We start from the raw sequence: 17,198 nt of genomic DNA on the forward strand, positions 1-17,198 counted from the left end.
GCTGATCGCACTTGGGAGCCGGGAAACTACTCACTAGCAGCTAGACATAGAGCAAAACCTGAACCAGCAGGTGGTGGCATACTTGCAGTGCACCCTGCCAGCCGTCCTTGAAGATCTGGTGAACTACTGAGCAGGCAAACTGGATTTGTGGCTGCAACTGGCCGAGTTTGCCCTGGAAAAGCTGTCCTGCCTGGCCAGAGCGGGTGTTTAGTGCGGCGGGGGCCATAGTTACCCCAAGAAGAACTCGCCTGTCCACCCAAAATGTGGAGAGACGGACCTTTGTCAAAATGAATCAGGCGTGGATCAGCCAGGATTTCCACCCACCAATGCCTGATGCATCAGACTAGATCATCCATGGTGCCACACCAACACTTTGACAAAAGAGACCTGTTTCTTCTGGCTACCTGCCTCAGTTACTATTCTGATGCTGCCACCCGCCTGATGCCACACATCTGATGCCAAGTGCTTCTTCTTTCACCCACCATCTTCAGCTGGTACTGGTATTGCCACCCACCTCCCCACTCTGTCACCTTGCCACTCTGTGGTCTCCTCTTGCTGCTGCCACCTCCACACTATGTCACCTTGCCACTCTGTGGTCTCCTGATGCTGCTGCCACCTCCACCCTATGTCACCTTGCCAGTCTGTGGTCTCCTCATGCTGCTGCCACCTCCACACTATGTCACCTTGCCATTCTGTGGTCTCCTTATGCTGCTGCCACCTCCACACTATGTCACCTTGCCACTCTGTGGTCTCCTCATGCTTCTGCCACCTCCACACTATGTTACCTTGCCACTCTGTGGCCTCCTGATGCTGCAGCCACCTCCACACTGTCATTGTGCCACTCTGTGGCCTCCTCCTGATGTTGCCGCCACCTCCAGACTCTGTCATTGGGCCACTCTGTGGTCTCCTCATGCTGCTTCCACCTCACCACTATGTTATAGGGCCACTTTGTGGACTTCTCCTGCTGTTACCACCCTCCCCACTTCATGACTGGGACACTATTTTGTCTTCCGGCCTGGCTGACATCATCATTTATTTGACCCTTCTTCTGATCTGTCAGAAGGAAGGAAAAATGAGACACACAATGGATCCTGTCTATGTAGCAGCTGTAAGGCCTGAATGACATGATCCCTATTTTGCATCCATATTGGCTCATGATTTGGTAGCCAAAAGCAGGAGTGGGTACAAAACAGTCATCTCTGTTTTGGATCCACTCCTGTTTTTTTGGCATTAGCAATTCTGATGGATTACTGACCAAATGCTGACCAAGTGAAGGCGTATGCTCCAAAGACAGGATCCGTTTTTTGTCAGTTATTGTTCTGACAGATCAGAGGAAGGGCAAAATAATCAGTGACGTCAACAAAAACTTACTGCTGACCCCCTCTCCACTCTGTCGGGGGCTCTACTTGTATAAGGGGTTAATAGAGCAGGTTCTGTAGACATCTATGTGGAATCAGCTGACGACGGTGTAAAAGGAGTGCGCTTCTTCTTGGAGCTAACATCAACCTATAAGGCTGAGTTCATACTTGAGTTATTCGGTCAGTTTTGGCCCCGTGACTGCCCAAATAAGTGAAGTGTAGTGATTTTAAGAGCGACGCCTGTCATCTGCATGTCATACGGACTCACAGTATTGTTTCACTACCACAGCAGACTCCCTATGCGTGTTACTGCAAGGCACAGTGTTCTACACCCCTATACAGGCACAGTGTTCTACACCTCTATACAGGCACAGTGTTCTACACCGCTATACAGGCACAGTGTTCTACACCACTATACAGGCACAGTGTTCTACACCACTATACAGGCACAGTGTTCTACACCACTATACAGGCACAGTGTTCTACACCACTATAAAGGCACAGTGTTCTACACCACTATACAGGCACAGTGCTCTACACCACTATACAGGCACAGTGTTCTACACCTCTATACAGGCACAGTGTTCTACACCACTATACAGGCACAGTGTTCTACACCGATATACAGGCACAGTGTTCTACACCAGTATACAGGCACAGTGTTCTACACCACTAGAAAGGCTGTCTGCAGCCAGGAAAAATACATTTTTTTAAAAAAAAATCGGCAAACTGGTTGAATCAAATTTTTTAAAAATTCGCTCATCTTGGACTTGGAGTAGAATCATGCCAGTCTCTGAATGACCTGCATGGAGCTCTCCTTGAAGAGTAAGTGTGGTTGGGGCAAGGGGAGGAGAGAAGAGTAGTCAGGAAGATGGTGAGTCTTGGGGATCCTTCTAAAGTCTAGTATTACATGGTGCAGTAGATACATTGTATGGTATGACTGCAGATCTACCATGTATCACAGCTTTAGGGGTATCTTCTGGCACTGAACACAGGACCGTAGGGATCACATAGCAGGTAATATGCTGCCTTTATAGCCTGAGCATTACTGAGCAGAATGTGTTCTTATTCCTACAGATGTGGATGAATGTCACGTGGCTGAAATAACGGGGCTCCAGGCCTGCCCCCGACATTCCACCTGCCACAACACCATTGGATCTTTCAGCTGCAGCTGTGACGAGGGCTTTGTCTTTGGGTTGGACGGGAAACACTGTGTTGGTGAGTGTAGAACTTGTGTTAGGTGACACAAGCTCCAGACCTGGGTGATATCCATCACGAAGGGTGCAATGCTCCCAGTCACTGTTGTGTTGTTTTTGGACAGATATAGATGAGTGTGCTTTTGAAGATCGGTGTCGTCGCGAGTTGGGGAACCTTTGTGTGAACAATGATGGGAGTTATCGCTGCAGCTGTCAGGCAGGATTCCAGGAATCCGGACTTTCCTGCATTGGTGAGTGACTGATGGTCCAGAGAGCAGATCAGTGAAGGTCAGATATAGCTCAGGGGACATCATCCAAAGAACTCAGGCCAAACATGGTCAGATCATTGGCCCTTTCAGATGAATGTCCCAGTACTTTCATTTATTTGATAGGACAACTCATCCCGTCTTTACACAAGAGACAGTTGTAGACCGCCATGATAAGAATGATCGGTATACAGCGTTATGACCCCGCTCTTTACTGGTGTCTGTTCCCTCAGATGTGGATGAATGTAAGGAGAACTCCAACATCTGTTCTGGGATTGGAGTTTGTGAGAATGTGGTGGGAAGCTACCGCTGTGGCTGCCAGGCTGGTTTTCGAGGCAACGGAACCTATTGTGAAGGTCTGTACTGGATATACAATCGCATGTGGTCACTCTCATCACCTCTCATCATAACGACTCACATCTAGTCATTCGAGGTCAGACATTTACTCCCATTCTGTTTTTCGTAGATGAGAATGAGTGCGCCTCTGGGAGACATGGCTGTGACACCAATGCCCACTGTGGTAACGTTATCGGCTCATACTTCTGCCAATGCTATCAAGGGTTCAACGGAGATGGCTACAGCTGCTATGGTGAGGGTTAAAGAAGCCCAATGAACCCTGTGAATGTTGTGGGATGTTCACTAGGCATTCAGCAGATGAAGACTAGTGATGAGCGGCAGGGGTCATATTCGAATTCGCAATATTTTGCTAATATTTTGAAGAATATTTGGCGAATATTCGCGAATTCGAATATTCGTTATATTCTACGATTTTTTTACTTGAAAAATTGACAATGTAATGATTGCGTAATATGCAAATTTTCGTAATGCGAATCTTATTATTGCTAATTTTTATCGCAAATTTTTCAATTGCTGAGCAAAAACACGATTCCTCCCTGCTTCTTGCTTGTGGGTGAGTCATAGCACTATATCGAATATATTCATTTTTTCGAATATTAGCAATATTCTAAAACAAGAATATATAGCAATACAGCGAATATAGTGCTATAATAATTTTTTTTTTTCAATCTAAACTTCAGATGAGAAAAAAATTACAACTATTAGACCAGTGATGCCCAACCTGCGGCCCGCAAAGCCGTGTCATGCGGCCCGCGCAGTGACCGGACTTTATCAGCGCAGGGCGCGCTGCGAACGGCACAGGCAGCAAAGCAATGCTGCCTGTGCCTGCAATCTCCTCGCCCAGAGCCGCTTCCTAGCTAATTTATTCACTGCACTTGCCTCTGTGAAATTGAAGAGAAGCGCCGTAATCTTGCACAGGCGCACTGGCAGAGGCATCGAAGTGCGCATGCACCGTCTTCCTGGCCTCTGCCAGTGCGCCTGTGCGAGATTACGGCGCTTCTCTTCAATTTCACAGAGGCAAGTGCAGTGAATAAATTAGCTAGGAAGCGGCTCTGGGTGGGGGGGATATCTGTGGATGACACTGAGGGGGGATATCTGTGGATGACACTGAGGGGGGATATCTGTGGATGACACTGAGGGGGATCTAGGGAGGGGTGTGGGGATGTTGGGGTGGAAGCTCTGGAAGGGTTGGGAGGTCCGATAGGTATGTGGGGGTGGGAGATCCGGGAGGGGGGGCCCATAAATTTCTTTGCTATGGGGCCCAGTCATTTCTAGCTACGCCCAATTGGTAAGAATGGTCGGGCACTGAAGCAATAGAGCGCCCTGCTGTAGGAGAAGCCGGCGGGAGATGAAAGGAGGAGGGGCCAGCTCTTGGTGGTGTCGGGCACACGGCGCAAGCATGGCAGTGGAGGATCTGACTGAAGCCGAAAGACCAGACATCAAGGTAAACCTGCAGAAGAAGGTGACAGTGCAGTATGTGATGTATACATGTGTGTAATGTATGTAGTGCAGTGTGTGATCATCACATACTGCACTACATACATTACACACATGTATACATCACATGCCCCCTCACAGTAATAATGCCAAGATATGTGCCCTCTTCACAGTAGTAATGCTCCCACATGCCCCCTCACAGTAGTTATGCCCAGATATGTGCCCCCTCACAGTAATGCCAAGATATGTGCCCTTTTCACAGTAGTAATGCTCACTCGTGCCCCCTCACAGTAGTTATGCCCTGATATGTGCCCTCTTCACAGTAATTATCCCCTGATATGTGCCCTCCTCACAGTATTTATGCCCAGATATCTGCCCCCTCACAGAAATAATGCCAAGATATGTTCCCTCTTCACAGATGTAATGCTCACACATGCCCCCTCACAGTAGTTATGCCCAGATATGTGCCCCTCACAGTAGTTATGCCCAGATATGTGCCCTCTTCACAGTAGTTATGCCCTGATATGTGCCCCCTCACAGTAGTTATGCCCTGATATGTGCCCCCTCACAGTAGTTATGCCAGATATGTGCCCCCTCACAGTAGTTATGCCAGATATGTGCCCTCTTCACAGTAGTAATGCTCACACGTGCCCCCTCACAGCGTTTGCATTTCTTTCTGGCAAAGCTACCTGGTTCCGGTCCGCGAAATTTATACCAAGTCTAGTGCGGCCCTCAGACGAAAAATGGTTGGGCACCACTGTATTAGACAAAGAAGATTATAGCACTATATTAGCTAAATTGCTCTATATTCATTTTTTCGAATATTCGCTATATTGCTACAGTACAGACCAAAAGTTTGGACACACCTTCTCATTCAAAGAGTTTTCTTTATTTTCATGACTATGAAAATTGTAGATTCACACTGAAGGCATCAAAACTATGAATTAACACATGTGGAATTATATACATAACAAACAAGTGTGAAACAACTGAAAATATGTCATATTCTAGGTTCTTCAAAGTAGCCACCTTTTGCTTTAATTACTGCTTTGCACACTCTTGGCATTCTCTTGATGAGCTTCAAGAGGTAGTCCCCTGAAATGGTCTTCCAACAGTCTTGAAGGAGTTCCCAGAGATGCTTAGCACTTGTTGGCCCTTTTGCCTTCACTCTGCGGTCCAGCTCACCCCAAACCATCTCGATTGGGTTCAGGTCCGGTGACTGTGGAGGCCAGGTCATCTGGCGCAGCACCCCATCACTCTCCTTCATGGTCAAATAGCCCTTACTTTCAAAGTTTTCCCAATTTTTCGGCTGACTGACCTTCATTTCTTAAAGTAATGATGGCCACTCGTTTTTCTTTACTTAGCTGCTTTTTTCTTGCCATAATACAAATTCTAACAGTCTATTCAGTAGGACTATCAGCTGTGTATCCACCTGACTTCTCCTCAATGCAACTGATGGTCCCAAACCCATTTATAAGGCAAGAAATCCCACTTATTAAACCTGACAGGGCACACCTGTGAAGTGAAGACCATTTCAGGGGACTACCTCTTGAAGCTCATCAAGAGAATGCCAAGAGTGACCAAAGCAGTAATCAAAGCAAAAGGTGGCTACTTTGAAGAACCTAGAATATGACATATTTTCAGTTGTTTCACACTTGTTTGTTATGTATATAATTCCACATGTGTTAATTCATAGTTTTGATGCCTTCCTAGTCATGAAAATAAAGAAACTCTTTGAATGAGAAGGTGTGTCCAGACTTTTGGTCTGTACTGTACGTAAACAGAAAACAAGACCAATGCTCCGTTCACCAAATTCGATGACTTGAGACCTCATATAAATGGAACCTGACTCATGTCAATTGACCATATTGAAGGAATCGCATTGTCTCCTAGATGTGTCCAAAGCTTGATGTCAATGTGTTTTCTGGTGTAGTGGATTCTTCAATTAATTGAAAATGCTTTTAGGGCCCATTCTTTCTGTGGATTACTCCAGCAACCTGTGTCATTAGACCATAGACATGGAAAACTCAATAAACACTTGCACTCAACATTGTATAACATGGCAATGGCATATCCGAACCTTCCACAGGTGAGACTTACTGAAAAAAAAAATATACCGCCTCCTACAGTTCTGTCTCATGCAGGTAAACGATTACCAATGTGGTGTGAGTAGACAGCCCATAAAAGTGCTTCCTTTGCTGCCTTATAAAAAGACTCCCAGAGGCTACTTTTCGGCAGTGTACCTCTTAGTGAAAGATTGTTGACTGCTACACAAGCCTCTACGACGCATGTGACAAATTTTGTTTGAGGAAACACATCATTGGTCTGAGAGAAACAGAATTGGTTGCTTAGGTGAATTGCCTGCCATCTAGGCTGTACTGACCTAGCTGTTAGGAGGTGTTGGGAGCCATGCTCATATGAGGGCACACACAGACTGCAAACAGGCTCTGGACGGCCCAGACAGAGCACCAATAGAGAGATTTGTTTCATCCACCGACAATTTTGAGTAGCTCTCTCAGTTTTGTTATCCCATCTCCGGACACAGACGGCCCCTTCATTACACCACTGTCTAAGTCCACACCTTTTCCAGGCACTTAGTAGAAGAAATTTGGTGTCATGGCGCCTATTGTGTGTCCTGCCAATGACAGCCAGCCACCATCACCTTGGTTTGAAGTGGTGTTGGGAAAAAGAAACCTGGAATGCCATGAACTGGAACTGTATTGTCCTTAGTGATGGATCCAGGTTTTGTTTGGGTTCCCACAACGGTCGGTTTTGTGTATGGAGGCCTCGTGGTTAGCGCTTAAATCCTTCTTTTGCATGGGAGCAACATTCTGCCCCATTGCTGGTGTGATGTTGTGGGGAACTGTTGTATATGACAGTCAATCACATCTAGTAGTGATATGAGGGAACTGCTGCCACCTGTGTTCCTCTCATGGCAGGGCTTCCAACTAGCATTTTTCAGCACTATAATGCTCGCCCAAACACAGCAAGGCTATCCCAGGAAAGTCTCCTCCAGATTACAACACTTCCTTGGCTGCCCAGTCACCAGATTAATCACCAGTCCAGAATTTATTGGACCAACTGGTATGCCAGGCAACCTACAAGTGTGCAGGATCTACACGTCCAACATCTGTGGCAAATGTGCCGCAGGATACCGGAACCTGCATGCCTCAATGCCCAACAGTATCTCATCTTGTATCCAGCCTAGAGGGCGTATATCATCTTGTAGCCAGGCTAGAGGCTGCATCTCATCTTGTATCCAGGGTAGAGGCTGTATCTCATCTTGTATCCAGGCTACAGGCTGTATCTCCTCTTGTATCCAGGCTAGAGTCCATATATCATCTTGTATCCAGTCTAGAGTCTGTATATCATCTTGTATCCAGGCTAGAGTCCATATATCATCTTGTATCCAGTCTAGAGTCCATATATCATCTTGTATCCAGTATAGAGTTTGTATATCATCTTGTATCCAGGCTAGAGGATGTATATCATCTTGTATCCAGGCTAGAGGCTGTATCTCATCTTGTATCCAGGCTAGAGGGTATATCTCATCTTGTATCCAGGCTAGAGGGTATATCTCATCTTGTATCCAGGCTAGAGGGTATATCTCATCTTGTATCCAGGCTAGAGGGTATATCTCATCTTGTATCCAGGCTACAGGGTATATCTCATCTTGTATCCAGGCTAGAGGTCGTATCTCATCTTGTATCCAGGCTAGAGGTCGTATCTCATCTTGTATCCAGGCTAGAGGAAGTATCTCATCTTGTATCCAGGCTAGAGGATGTATCTCATCTTGTATCCAGGCTAGAGGATGTATCTCATCTTGTATCCAGGATAGAGGCTATATTTCATCTTGTATCCAGGCTAGAGGCCGTATCTCATCTTGTATCCAGGCTAGAGGCTGTATCTCATCTTGTATCCAGGCTAGAGGCCGTATCTCATCTTGTATCCAGGCTAGAGGCATATCTCTTCTTGTATCCAGGCTAGAAGCCAAATAGTTACATAGTTAATGCGGTTGAAAAAAAACATAAGTCAATCAAGTTCAACCAAGGGATAGGTGGGGATGCAAATCCCAGAAGAAAGGAATAGCTTTTCCTGTATCCAGGCTAGAAGCCGTATCTCATCTTGTATACAGGCTAGAGGCCATATGTCATCGTATATCCAGGCTAGAGGATGTATATCATCTCGTATCCAGGTTAGAGGCCGTATCTCATCTTGTATCCAGGTTAGAGGCCGTATCTCATCTTGTATCCAGACTAGAGGTGGCCAGCAGAGTCATAGAGCCTCCTTTCAGTTGTACAATTTTCTCAATAAACTTGTCTTTTCCTCTAACACTTTAGTCACTTAAATTTCAACTCCTTCTTGGTGCATGAGGTTTTGTTTTTTTTGTATTTAACTATCTTGGTCTTTCTTTTACCATTGTTGCAATTTCCACACTGGAGGAACCCCGAGTGCCCTCTACTCGAGTCCTCTGACCTTCTACCTTGTCCTTCATTTCTCCTCAATGAAAATTTTCATCTCCTGGATCCATTACTGGTAGCTTCAGCTCAAGATGAATACTGTCATTGCCTGGTAACCTGACTTGTGTATTTTTCTTTATGTATCAGATATTGATGAGTGTTCTTTGGATAATGGGAGCTGTGAGCAGCTGTGTGTGAACCAGGTCGGCAGCTTTCAGTGTCAGTGCCACCAGGGATATCATCTTCTGCCCAATAAAAAGAACTGTACAGGTAAGGACCAAAGAGTGAACATGCAGATGAGTAGAAGATGTCTTCTAGTAGTGTTTTTGAACAGATGTTTTTGAGTTTGGGCTGTGGTTGCCCCCTAGTGGTTGTCATAGAACTCACGCTTTCCTTTTATCTTTCTATTAGATATTGATGAGTGTCAGACAGAGAATGGAAATTGCAAGCAGATGTGTAGAAACACAGAAGGGTCCTACCAGTGTTTGTGTCGGAAGGGCTTTCAGTTACACGTGGATCGACGTCAGTGTGTGGGTAAGAAAGCTGCTCATAACTTGGTAACAGAGCACCCATGAGTGGGAAGGAACCAATAGAAATAATTGAAGGATTAAACCGTACGAAGATCTGTATAGACCCTGAACCAGCAGGGAATGCTGGAAAATATGAGCAGGAAAAAACTGCTTTAACACTAATTCTTAGATGTTTTACCTAAAAGACAGTAGTGGGAAATGTTCATAACATTCTTGACACGGGTCCAAAGAAAACAAAACCCTTTTGCTATGTACTACAGGCACAGATGTTAAAATCTTAGCTGCTTTTTGCCACCACCAGGGGGCGATGTGCATGCACCATCTATTCAGGTTACTGTGCACTGTGTGCAGACACTGTTGATCATTTCTATTTGATTTGCAGCCACCAAAACCCTCTTTTGTCAGCCAGCCCTATTTAACCCCTTGACACCATCTACCATCCATTTACGTAGAGCTATACGTCTATGGCGTGGCGATGGTGGGGTCATACCCTGCTGCAATGGATGGGGTTAGAGATAACTCCAACCCTGGTCATGTACCCCCACATATGCCACAGTAAATATTGACCAAGGCATCTAAGTGGCTAGGAAGACGGTGGGGGCTCCTTCTATCATCCCATTGGCACCACTTAGACCCAATAACCTAAAAACACCCCTGTGTCTGCCAGCAGTATGCCTGTTAGGCTCTTCCAGGCGCAGCAAAACAAAAAAGGTTCCAGTGGACTCAAAATGTTGATACTCATCTCCACTGTTCCAGTGCTGCTCGGGTCTCTGCTCCTCTCCACTTCCTGCTCCCATCTCGACACACAGGAAATGCCTGCCCTGCCAATCATTGGCTGAGGTGTTTACTGCGGCCAGTGAGTGGCTGATTGGGCATTTCCTGTGTGTGGAAAGTAGAGATGAGCAAGGACACGAGCAACATTGAAAAGGGGATCGGTGGAAGTGAGTATCAAATTTTTTCAGTTTTATGGCCTGCAGACGCTTCTTTTGGCAATATAAAAAAAAAACAACATAGGGGTATTTAATTTACAATGGTTGCGGTGAAAATTACAGCTTGTCAGCGCTCACAGCTTCATCGGCCAGTAACTAAAGTTGTAGCTCACAGAATGATCTCCTCCAGCTTCTCACTCAGATGCTCTATATTCAAGTAGATGCTCCCGGTGGAAAGAGTCCAGTGAGGAGCCGCCCCTTCACACATCTACCGCTCAGTGACTGCACATTTTTATGGCGGCCTAGTCTAAGCGCTGGATCAGGAGCTCAGCTCACCGGGTCCTACTCTAATGGCCTGGATTGGTGGAATGGTTTATCCCGAACATTTAAACCCTTAGATGCTGCAGTTAATAACGACCGCGGCATGTAAGTGGTTTCAGAGCACAGGGACTCCCTCTCGGCACCACAGTGAATAAGATTGGGGATGCCGATAGCTGTACATGACAGCCAGGGGTCTGCCCTCTGTATATGCCTATTAGGTCATGCCTAAGGCGCAGCCTGACATTGTACTACATAAGCCGTACAGTATATTATGAAAGTGACTGGTAATAAAGAATCCATGTGATGTGCCTATCACGAACACCAGCGCCGGACCATGCATGTGCCGCAGGATAACCACTGTCGGCAGCGGTTCGGTCTCCTGCTTGTACAATAGAGGCCAGTAAGTGGCGCATGTGCATTAGATTGAAGTATGCCGCTGCCCACAGTGGGTGTCATGCGGCGCATGCGCGGGCCGGCGCTGGTGTTCGCAGGCACATACTCAAGATAGGCACATGACATGGATACTGGGCAGGCAAACTGTGATAAGGGGAGGAGTTTTCACGGAGTAACACTGGGGCGCCTGGGCATATGGTGTAAACTTCATTTTTGGAACATTGTAGCTACAGAAGTGGCAAAAATAGGTACCATGTGTTATCTACGTGTGTGAGCTTCAACGTGGTACTAACAGCTTGACAGGACTGAAGTTGGTGACAGACTCCCTTTAAGCTCAGTTGTAGGTGGGCTTGGTTAGTTTCCACCAAAACCTATCCAGTCTGATCTACTTCACCAAAAATATTCTGAGGCCACAGAAACTCCAGAGATGATGCACGCTCACGATCCATGGACCAGGTGCATGCATAAGACCAGGCATGTTTATTTAGAATCACATATGAGCAACAGAGGGAGGTGCATGTATGATAAACGGAGGACGCGTGCAGGATAAAGGGAGGACACATGCATGGAGGTGCAATCTTATATGGATACAATTTTTTCCTAGATATTTTGGGTTCAACACAGCACTGTTTTCTTGCGATATAGAAATTTTTGTAGATTTTATTTCCCAAAGGAATAGAGAGAGTATATCACCAATATCCTTGACTCCACAGGGAATATCTTACAGGGCTGTCCGCTCACCAAAAATGAAGTTGCAGCAACTCAGCCTTACGAGTCCTATCAAAATTTTGTGTATGAACACAGCTCTGTCCGGTGGTCATGCGACAGGTACCACCTGGGACTTCTTGCATCTTCATGACATTCCTTCTGCTGATTGGCTACTTTTGGTCACCTCAGATGGAATGACCTGGACGACCATTGCTTCATCTCAGGATCACTGTGTCCAGTCGTTTCCCTCACATTATTTTGGGAAGGTGAAGGATACAGCTGGATTCTTAGTATACAGCCACCATGCCTAGAAGATGGGGACTTTTCCTTGGTCTCATTTAGACATGGACAAGGCTCTGGACAATGTCAAGTGGGACATTATGTTGAATTGATTACAATTTTATATAAAGACCCTTTGGCTGGTGTGTCTGCGGGTGTGACAGGCACCAGACAAGGTGTCCTCATTTCCATTACTTTTTGTATTAATAACTGAATCATTGTCTATTGTGATCCACCAGGATTCGACTATAGTTGGCTTTTGGTGGAAGGTTCCTGAGAGACTCCTGTTGTATGTCCTATCTTTCTTTGAATGATCAGGAAATGTTAAACTCAATTTGTTAGAATATAGCAGGCATGCTCAACGTACGGCCCTCCAGCTGTTGCAAAACTACAACTACCAGCATGCCCGAACAGCCTACAGCTATCAGCCTACAGCAGCGCATTGTGGGAGTTGTAGTTTTACAACAGCTGGAGGACCGCAGGTTGAGCATCCCTGGGATATGGTATTGTGTTGCTCTGTAAAGAAATGGAGGTCAAAACTTGACCAAGTGCCATTGATGTCGCTGGTTTCTTAGGTAAATCTTAGTAACATTAAAGAGACACTCCAACCAAAACCAGAATCTTCAGTTTTGATCTGCCAACTATTTGTCCAGATTTATACAGATTTGTTGTCTAGGGCAGAGACCTGAGGGTGGAAGTGATGGAGGCGAAGTAGGTAGTTGTCGTCCGTCAGATTCAGGGTGTGCTTTTGCTCTTGAGTCATTACTGACTATGGAGCTTTGCGGCTCTCGGGGTCTCCTCTTACTTCATCTCATTCCTCTTAGATATTGACGAGTGTAAGATCGACAGCGGAGGTTGTTCCCACTCCTGTAATAACACTGAAGGGGGGTTCATCTGTCTGTGCCCCCCACACCAGGCTTTGACCCGGGATCAGCGGACCTGCATTAGTGAGTATGAAGAGTCTTCTATGTGGTTCAGGTCAAAGTGAAACTTTCTCATCTTCAAAATCCATAATAACTAAGAACAATATAAAAATATAAAGGTGAAAATGTAACAATGAGATGATAGAATTATAATGCAGACTACTGACCAACCCCTGCGAACCCCCAGGTCACATGACTAAAATGGGGCATCTTATCATCGAGTGGCAGTTTTAAATTTCTATGAAAATACAAAAGATGTGGCAACTGTTCAGATGAGAAGCAGGATTGCCACCTGCAGAGTAATGGTGGGTGCTGACTGGTGTGATCCAATCCGTACCCCATGCCACCACCATCCAGTCATTAGGTCACCAGCCCCTCCATATCCTGTGACATCGTCCAGTCATTAGGTCATCAGCCCCTCCATATCCTGTGACATCATCCAGTCATTAGGTCATCAGCCCCTCCATATCCTGTGACATCATCCAGTCATTAGGTCACCAGCCCCTCCATATCCTGTGACATCATCCAGTCATTAGGTCACCAGCCCCTCCATATCCTGTGACATCATCCAGTCATTAGGTCACCAGCCCCGCTATACCCTGTGACATCATCCAGTCATTAGGTCACCAGCCCCTCCATATCCTGTGACATCATCCAGTCATTAGGTCACCAGCCCCGCTATACCCTGTGACATCATCCAGTCATTAGGTCACCAGCCCCTCCATACCCTGTGACATCATCCAGTCATTAGGTCATCAGCCCCTCCATATCCTGTGACATCATCCAGTCATTAAGTCACCAGCCCCTCTATACCCTGTGACATCATCCAGTCATTAGGTCACCAGCCCCTCCATATCCTGTGACATCATCCAGTCATTAGATCACCAGCCCCTCTATACCCTGTGACATCATCCAGTCATTAGGTCACCAGCCCCTCCATACCCTGTGACATCATCCAGTCATTAGGTCACCAGCCCCTCCATACCCTGTGACATCATCCAGTCATTAAATCACCAGCCCCTCTGTATCCTGTGACATCATCCAGTCATTAGGTCACCAGCTTCTCCATACCCTGTGACATCATCCAGTCATTAGGTCACCAGCCCCTCCATATCCTGTGACATCATCCAGTCATTAAGTCACCAGCCCCTCTATACCCTGTGACATCATCCAGTCATTAGGTCACCAGCCCCTCCATATCCTGTGACATCGTCCAGTCATTAGGTCACCAGCCCCTCCATATCCTGGGACATCATCCAGTCATTAGGTCACCAGCCCCTCCATATCCTGTGACATCGTCCAGTCATTAGGTCACCAGCCCCTCCATATCCTGTGACATCATCCAGTCATTAGGTCATCAGCCCCTCCATATCCTGTGATATCATCCAGTCATTAGGTCACCAGCCCCTCCATATCCTGTGACATCATCCAGTCATTAGGTCACCAGCCCCTCCATATCCTGTGACATCATCCAGTCATTAGGTCACCAGCCCCGCTATACCCTGTGACATCATCCAGTCATTAGGTCACCAGCCCCTCCATACCCTGTGACATCATCCAGTCATTAGGTCATCAGCCCCTTCATATCCTGTGACATCATCCAGTCATTAAGTCACCAGCCCCTCTATACCCTGTGACATCATCCAGTCATTAGGTCACCAGCCCCTCCATATCCTGTGACATCATCCAGTCATTAGGTCACCAGCCCCTCTATACCCTGTGACATCATCCAGTCATTAGGTCACCAGCCCCTCCATACCCTGTGACATCATCCAGTCATTAGGTCACCAGCCCCTCCATATCCTGTGACATCATCCAGTCATTAAGTCACCAGCCCCTCTGTATCCTGTGACATCATCCAGTCATTAGGTCACCAGCCCCTCCATACCCTGTGACATCATCCAGTCATTAGGTCACCAGTTCCTCCATATCCTGTGACATCATCCAGTCATTAGGTCACCAGCCCCTCCATATCCTGTGACATCATCCAGTCATTAAGTCACCAGCCCCTCTATACCCTGTGACATCATCCAGTCATTAGGTCACCAGCCCCTCCATATCCTGTTACATCATCCAGTCATTAAGTCACCAGCCCCTGCATATCCTGTGACATCATCCAGTCATTAGGTCACTAGCCCCTCCATATCCTGTGACATCATCCAGTCATTAGGTCACCACCAGCCCCTCTATATCGTGTGACATCATCCAGTCATTAGGTCCCTGGCCCCTCCATATCCTGTGACATCATCCAGTCATTAGGTCACCAGCCCCTCCATATCCTGTGACATCATCCAGTCATTAGGTCACCAGCCCCTCTGTATCCTGTGACATCATCCAGTCATTAGGTCCCTGGCCCCTCCATATCCTGTGACATCATCCAGTCATTAGGTCACCAGCCCCTCCATATCCTGTGACATCATCCAGTCATTAGGTCCCTGGTCCCGCTATACCCTGTGACATCATCCAGTCATTAGGTCACCAGCCCCTCTATACCCTGTGACATCATCCAGTCATTAGGTCACCAGCCCCTCATCCAGTTATTAGGTCCCTGGCCCCTCCATACCCTCTGCCACCATACTGTCATTAGACCATCATGTTCTCCGTACTGTGTGTGATTAATAGATCAATATTCTTTGTCTTTCTGATCTCGCTCTGAAAGCGCCAGTTGTTTTATTTTTTATAATTTGTTTTAATAAACCCTTTATTCTGCGTCTTGACCTGAATTTCCATGAAAATACAAAAGATGTGGCAACTGTTCAGATGAGAAGCAGGATTGCCACCTGCAGAGTAATGGTGGGTGCTGACTGGTGTAATCCCCTCTGTACCCCATGCCACCACCATCCAGTCATTAGGTCACCAGCCCCTCCATATCCTGTGACATCGTCCAGTCATTAGGTCACCAGCCCCTCCATATCCTGTGACATCATCCAGTCATTAGGTCATCAGCCCCTCCATATCCTGTGATATCATCCAGTCATTAGGTCACCAGCCCCTCCATATCCTGTGACATCATCCAGTCATTAGGTCACCAGCCCCTCCATATCCTGTGACATCATCCAGTCATTAGGTCACCAGCCCCGCTATACCCTGTGACATCATCCAGTCATTAGGTCACCAGCCCCTCCATATCCTGTGACATCATCCAGTCATTAGGTCACCAGCCCCGCTATACCCTGTGACATCATCCAGTCATTAGGTCACCAGCCCCTCCATACCCTGTGACATCATCCAGTCATTAGGTCATCAGCCCCTCCATATCCTGTGACATCATCCAGTCATTAAGTCACCAGCCCCTCTATACCCTGTGACATCATCCAGTCATTAGGTCACCAGCCCCTCCATATCCTGTGACATCATCCAGTCATTAGGTCACCAGCCCCTCTATACCCTGTGACATCATCCAGTCATTAGGTCATCAGCCCCTCCATACCCTGTGACATCATCCAGTCATTAGGTCACCAGCCCCTCCATACCCTGTGACATCATCCAGTCATTAAGTCACCAGCCCCTCTGTATCCTGTGACATCATCCAGTCATTAGGTCACCAGCTTCTCCATACCCTGTGACATCATCCAGTCATTAGGTCACCAGCCCCTCCATATCCTGTGACATCATCCAGTCATTAAATCACCAGCCCCTCCATATCCTGTGACATCATCCAGTCATTAGGTCACCAGCCCCGCTATACCCTGTGACATCATCCAGTCATTAGGTCACCAGCCCCTCCATATCCTGTGACATCATCCAGTCATTAGGTCACCAGCCCCGCTATACCCTGTGACATCATCCAGTCATTAGGTCACCAGCCCCTCCATACCCTGTGACATCATCCAGTCATTAGGTCATCAGCCCCTCCATATCCTGTGACATCATCCAGTCATTAAGTCACCAGCCCCTCTATACCCTGTGACATCATCCAGTCATTAGGTCACCAGCCCCTCCATATCCTGTGACACCATCCAGTCATTAGGTCACCAGCCCCTCTATACCCTGTGACATCATCCAGTCATTAGGTCATCAGCCCCTCCATACCCTGTGACA

At 46.8% G+C, this 17,198-nt stretch overlaps 1 protein-coding gene across 1 annotated transcript in view; it reads left to right on the plus strand.

Annotated features, from left to right (window-relative positions):
- The window catches only part of LOC121001339 (neurogenic locus notch homolog protein 1-like), a 77,731-nt gene that overhangs the window by 33,783 nt on the left and 26,750 nt on the right, over positions 1-17,198 (plus strand). The window contains exons 4-10 of the mRNA XM_040432371.1: positions 2,436-2,576; positions 2,680-2,805; positions 3,054-3,176; positions 3,287-3,409; positions 9,222-9,344; positions 9,486-9,608; positions 13,059-13,181. Of these exons, the coding sequence (XP_040288305.1) occupies positions 2,436-2,576; positions 2,680-2,805; positions 3,054-3,176; positions 3,287-3,409; positions 9,222-9,344; positions 9,486-9,608; positions 13,059-13,181 (882 nt within the window). The remainder of the gene's footprint in view (positions 1-2,435; positions 2,577-2,679; positions 2,806-3,053; positions 3,177-3,286; positions 3,410-9,221; positions 9,345-9,485; positions 9,609-13,058; positions 13,182-17,198) is intronic.

The sequence above is a fragment of the Bufo bufo genome, chromosome 5 (assembly GCF_905171765.1).
Source record: "Bufo bufo chromosome 5, aBufBuf1.1, whole genome shotgun sequence".
Classification (NCBI taxonomy): domain Eukaryota; kingdom Metazoa; phylum Chordata; class Amphibia; order Anura; family Bufonidae; genus Bufo; species Bufo bufo.